The sequence below is a fragment of the Pinus tabuliformis genome, chromosome X (assembly GCF_031772625.1).
Source record: "Pinus tabuliformis cultivar Carrire ecotype Pingquan chromosome X, CPIR1, whole genome shotgun sequence".
Lineage (NCBI taxonomy): Eukaryota > Viridiplantae > Streptophyta > Pinopsida > Pinales > Pinaceae > Pinus > Pinus tabuliformis.
The window spans coordinates 284,641,308-284,647,438 of NC_142308.1; the positions used below are offsets into that span (position 1 = coordinate 284,641,308).

At 39.3% G+C, this 6,131-nt stretch overlaps 1 protein-coding gene across 2 annotated transcripts; it reads right to left on the minus strand.

The window, feature by feature from the left end:
- Positions 1 to 295: 295 nt before the first annotated feature.
- LOC149139512 (glutamate receptor 2.7-like) lies at positions 296 to 4,124 on the minus strand. Of its 2 annotated transcripts, none has more exons than XM_089447532.1 (6): positions 3,855 to 4,124; positions 2,208 to 3,541; positions 1,829 to 2,109; positions 1,668 to 1,699; positions 1,136 to 1,530; positions 296 to 1,039 (listed from the first exon to the last, which is right to left on the minus strand). In XM_089447532.1, the coding sequence occupies exons 1-6, from the start codon at positions 4,117 to 4,119 to the stop codon at positions 512 to 514; spliced, it is 2,835 nt and encodes a 944-aa protein (XP_089303658.1). In that variant the 5' UTR covers positions 4,120 to 4,124; the 3' UTR covers positions 296 to 511. The 2 variants fall into 2 exon arrangements, with proteins under 2 accessions (XP_089303658.1, XP_089303659.1); XM_089447533.1 differs by having other exon boundaries at positions 862 to 1,039; positions 1,147 to 1,530.
- Positions 4,125 to 6,131: the final 2,007 nt, after the last annotated feature.

Genomic DNA, 6,131 nt, shown 5'->3' on the forward strand with positions numbered 1-6,131 from the left:
TTTTTAACTTAAATTTACGAAAAAGATTACAATATAACCCAAAAGAAAAAATTATTATTTTTAATTTTTTAATATTCATTAAATCAACATTAAATGTTTACACACTAATATTACAACATCTCCCTTATCGCTATATTACTTTTAACTTTATTATTTTTTAATTAAACTGGTGTTTAAATATTAAATGTTTACCGACGTGTATTTCTAAGCATCTTTCTAACGGAAAAACGTTATTATACAGTCTTTTTTTTTTTATATCTCAGCGATAACAAACTCCGCTGCATATTTAAAAAATAAATTATGTTTTTATAAATTATCAGATCTTTGACTCTGAAAGATGATGGCCTGTGCAGAATAATGCCATTCGCGAATATTATTAACGAGGTTACGGTAGTATACAAAAGTGTTTCCTCATCTCCGCGTGTTTGAAGGATGAAGTGCGTGCAGTTTCGTTTTCATCTACATCGACAACATGGTCATGATCGAGGACAGCCTGCTGATGCTGAAAGGACTAGTTCCCGGAGTGGAAGGAGCTTCTCCTGGAAAGGGTTCTGATGCTGATCCTGAAAGGACTAGTTCCCGGAGCGGAAGGGCTATTTGTGAAATTTGCCGGAGAGAATTGACTGCTTCTCTGGCTCAGGCTAATTTCTGATACTCTTGTCTTGGGAGACGAGGCTGAAGTCTCCTTCTGGGCAGCATACACCATGAATGCTTTCATTGCCCTCTTCAATGACTTCCCTGTTGAGGGCTCACCCAGCTCGTTATTATTGTCATCCTTAACATTAGGATCTCTCATATAATTGCAGAGAAGACGGAAAAAGAATATGGTCACAGCTACCAATGACACCGATCCAGTAATCAAGTAGAGACCCCAGAAACTGCCCATGCTCAACCTATTGGAACCTACTTTTGCTCCCGAATCTGTGCAGGCCGTGTTATTAAACCACATGGTTTCAATCTGTTGCATTTCTTTGTCCTCTGAAAGAGATAGAACAGCCCTGGAAATATCAGAGAGCAGCGGAGAACCCTTGGGGAATACCTGTGCAAAAGTGATGATCGTGAGAGACTACCCATATACAGAAGTAATTTATGCATTTGAATTTAGACATATTATTGAAAATCTAAAGCAACTTACAAAGCCCAAACCTCCTGTCCTGTAGATAGGTCCAACCATTGTATATCCGCATTGTGAAGCTAGAAAAATGCGGATATAAGGAATTTCGTCGAAAATGGCAGCCACTGTACCGTTTGAAAGAGCCTCTCCAGCTTCCTCTGCTGAAGAAAATGTTCTAAGACTTTCGTTGGCTATGTTCAACTGCTCTCTTAGGTATTCACCTACAAAAGAGCCTTCCTGATACCCTACTGGCGCTCCACTGGAGCGGAGAGATTTCACATCTCTAACAGCAGGATTCAACTTTTGTACAGTGAGAATCGACGTCAAGCTAGCCGTATAGCTGGATGTTATAATCAGAACTACGAATAGCCAGATTACAAGCACTAATCGAGATAAACTGCTCACTAACGTCTCCTCTGCAGTACAGTTTATAGATAAGGATAGAGAAGTTCATATAAAGCCATGTAAATACTAGATGGTGACATTCTGTTTTTCTCATTTTTCAAACCAGAGAACAGAACGAAGCATTTCAAAGGGAAGGAGAATCGCTTACTGTGAGAGAAAACCATCGTCGAGAACGAAAACCTGGAACAGCAGGGCAAATGGAAAAGAAGAAAAGTCAGCTTATTGGAGATTTTAAACACCACGAACATAAATAAAACTGTCCGCAGAACATGGATAAGTATTTAGAGTAAATTATTGTTGGAACAATACCAGAGTAGAGTCACCACTTGGTGTCCTGGTTTTCCTCTGAACTCAGGATTTACCCTGTGCTCAAATAACCATATGACGGTTCCTGTGAATATGAAAAATGCCCCTGTTGTGAACCACATGCCTGGAGTAAAAGGCAGCATGAACGCCCAAGCGTTATTTGCTTCGTCTGCCTTGACAGGGACTACCATCACAAGACCTGATTGCGTGAATGGTTGTGTGAAATCGACATAATTACTTCGGTTAGCAAAAATTGTGATATCTCCCACAACTGCATCAAATTTCTGCCAGCAAATCTTGAAATCAATATCGATAGGAGTTGAATTCTTGCTAATCACAAGAATTATAAATCTAACATAATTCAACGGAATATAGAAGGTACCTTGAGATAAACTTGATTGACAAGGTCATCATAGTAGTGTGTACGGTTTTTCTTCTCGTATGGAATGAGATCGTAAGGCAGTGCATAATCCAGCCTATTCACAACCGCCTCAAATACGTCTATACAGAAACCAGTAACGCTTGTTCGGTTACCGCTACTATCAAATGCAACCGTGACAAATTCAGGGAATGCTTCTTTTATGGGAACTCCAATTTTCAATCTCTTGCCACTAGTAGGTTGTTCCCAACCACGAGGCACTTCTATAGATCTACCCGGCCAAATGACAGTTTTAAGATCGCCGATACTATTATTGTGGCTGGACAGCGAGGATGCACCAGAGGGAAGTTGTTTCGAGAGCTGAGATCCATTATTCCAATAGCCAACTACACTGAAGCCATTACCCATAACATTCGCGATCTCATAAGTAGAACCGGCAATTTCTCCGTCGTTTAGCTGAACAACTCCGCTCACACTGCTAAAGTCTGTCTTGAGGAGCTCTGTCAACAACTGTGGACCTTCCTGAAAGACCTTAGGTTGTGTAAAACTTGGCGAAGAACTTATGGGCTTCATGAAATTAAAGCTTGTGTTTCCTAAACTCCCAATTGCCCGAGTTATCATCCAGACGGCATCGTATGCAAATAAGCCGTAGACATTTAGTTCAGCCTTTTCTTCATCAGGGTATTCAAGTCTAAATTGGCGTTTCCACCTTCGACGGAAATCTCCAAACTTGTTGGAATTCTGGATATAAGTTTTGACTCCCAAAAGGCCTTGCATGTATTCCATGGAAGAATCATTTAACAGAACATCCCAAAGGCTGGTAAATTCATCTGTGGTTATCCAGACATAACCACTATCCATCATTCCTATTTCATGGGCTTTCATCAATAATTTTGAGGAAAGATCGACAGACTGAATATAGGAAACGAAAACTCTCGATTCCTTTGTCATTAATTTGTATAGCTCCTTCTCTATGGCAACCTCGTCCGCGGTTAGCGATATGACTGTTCTATATGCTAATTCGGATCCAACATCCCTAAGAGAATCACTCAATGAGGCGACTGCACCGCTACCGAATTCATCATCGGAATAAATAGCTGTAACTCTTCTCCAGCCAAAGGCCTGAGCCAGGGCTGCAATGGGCTTCATTTGCAAGGCATCACTATGTGCCATGCGAACAAAATATGGAAATTTATGGTTGGAGAGCAACGGACTAGTAACGGAGAAGGAAACAATTGGGACTTTAGCTGCATCTCCCAGATGCAATATGAATTCTGCAACTTCTGACGCCTGTGGTCCAATTATTGCAACCACTTCGTTTTCGAGCAAATCAAGAGCTAATTTACAAAAACGTAAAAATTAATTAATATCAAACCGCCGAGAAAGGAGATCATAGAAGAAATTAAAGAAAATAATTAAGCGAATGACTATATAGATTCATTATTTTGGTGAATTTTGAATTCCTTCGTCTGCTCTTGACCTTCTGTACTGATTATATCTTTTGAATCCACATACCTTCTCAGGGCAGTGGCTCTCTCCCATGGACGGAGAATCATTCCTTCATTATAAAAAAATTGACAAACAGGGTGGTTTTCTATCTATATTTAAAAAAAAACCCACGATTGAAAACAGCGAAGTGATTTAAATTACCCGCAGAAGCACCCTGAATAGCATCACCACCCGTGTCACGGAACATAAGAACCAGGCGAGAGCCGTTGAGTAGCTGGGTGTCGTTATTAATGTCGTCCTGCGCTATTTCGAGGGCTATTTTGGCTACTTTTCCGACCCAAGAGTTGTAGTTCAACAGCACGCCTATACTAACCTCGCTGTCGCTGTGGGCTGCACGACACAAGTTCCCAGTATTACAGAATAAAGTACAGAAAATCATCAAAACTGCCAGCATCTGGGCTTCCATCTGGAGATTCAATACCACATCTGGTTATCCCTTTTAGGTCGAATGCATATATAGGCTCAGGACTACGATGTAATCCGGTATTTAGACTTTGTCAAAGCCGGAGATCGGATAAACGAGTGAATTCAGTATTTGACGTGTTCTCCTTTACGCATTGACTTTGCTTTACGTCGAGAAGGCCGTGATTCTACAGATATGAATGACGAAGATTCGGTTTGAATGCTCGTCGGTCGCGACATTACAAGTCCGAAAGAAACGTATATTTTGCTCCAACTAGAAAAATTACTTTTCGGATGTGAAATAGGAATAAATTCGGAAATTTCCATTCGCAAATCAACACTTATCACTCGCACCCATCAGCTTTTAAAATTATTACTTAGATGTTTTAATGAATTTCAGTTGATATATTTGATATTGGAGTTCAGAGATATAAATTGATACAGTAATCTTAATGTTCAGCATATGTCAATATAATTATTCTACATTTATATATACATGTAGATGTTTATATATACATGTCGAACCTCAGTCAGGAACATTATATTAATTATAAAAGTTATTTAATAATACTTAACAACTAATTAAAAGTATGTTTTTATTAATTGAATACTAGTAACGTTTTAAGGAGATTGTGTTGATTGATAGAGGGACTTCATCTTGTCATTAGAATTCAAGATATAAATTTTTTAAATATATTGAATGCTTCGTTTATCAATCATAAGAAATAATATTTTTACTAATAACATAATTTTATATTTTAGTGTAATTATAATTTTTCATAAATAAATCATCTATTTAAAAATTTAATATCCAAACATTATTAAATTAGGTATATAATAATTTAAAAAAAATTAAATTCAAGCATTTGAATACATTTTATAAAAAAGATATAAAATTCTAATTAAATTTATAATAAAAAGATTTAAAAATATATTTATGAAATTGCATTGTGGTTAATATTAGTAGAAATTTTCATCACACATATCTTCAAAATTATTTAATTCAATTTATTGATTTTTTTTATATTTTTTAAGTTGAAATTCTATTTGTTCGTAAAAAAAGATGTACATCACGATAGTTAAAAAAGTTATACATCAGGATTAACAAAACAAGCGGTCTCATTCCGACCAAGTTTGTTGACCACCGTTTGCAACATATGAAAATAAAAAAAATAAAAAGGAGACTAAGAACAATGTCCATAACTAAGAACGCCAGAAACACCAAAAGACAAGTAACACGAAGAGAACACCTATAGTCATGCTAGTCATCCAACGTGATGGAAGTTGGGTTGTTCGGGGTTGTCCCACAAGGAGGTGGATGGCGAAAGGAGCATTGGGCATGCCCTTCGAGGTGAGCCATCTAAGACTCCATCTTCTCCACCTTCTCCGATTAGCAGGTTTTGTTCATGCTAGACCACCATCCCTCGATCTCAAACTTGGCACTCGAAGTACTGCATTCTGTCCAAGGTGGCTTCCAATTCAACATACTCCTCTCTTCAGATCCGTTCAACTATTTCCAACTGCTCCATCAAGGATTGTATCAGCTCGCAACAATTCTCCAGACAACAATGTTGAATTACCCTCAGAACAGGTTCTGAACACCCTACAGACCTGTGCCTTTCTATGCCACCACGCCACACGCCACCGCTCCATTGTGGTTGTTGCAACGGCCCCACACACCGCGTCACCGAGTCGCCACCTCCATGACCACCTCGCACACCAACCATCCTCCGTCGGGACCGCCCCGTTGTCTAACCACCCGAGCAAGCCCCTGACGCCTCCACTCCCAGGTCCAAAGAGTATATTTGCACTTCTCGGTCCCCACATTGAGTTGAGCCAGGCTTTGCTTAGAGGAAGGACTTCCCTCGCCGCGGAGATGGGCACATACTAGCTATACCCGAAACGACAATGTCGATATTGGATTCAAGAACGCAGGAACCACCCACAACCTTCCAAACACGCCTGACACCTAACCACTAGGCCAACCTCGCCCAAGGCTAAAGCCACCAACCACCC

Bases quoted from the DNA above. Each gene is read 5' to 3' on its own strand.
- LOC149139512 (XM_089447532.1), bottom strand. From the start codon at position 4,119: ATGGAAGCCCAGATGCTGGCAGTTTTGATGATTTTCTGTACTTTATTC. The intron at 1,700-1,828 runs GTATTGTTCCAA...CTGCTGTTCCAG, and splicing joins CAAGTGGTGACTCTACTCTG to GTTTTCGTTCTCGACGATGG. The intron at 1,040-1,135 runs GTAAGTTGCTTT...ACTTTTGCACAG, and splicing joins GGACAGGAGGTTTGGGCTTT to GTATTCCCCAAGGGTTCTCC.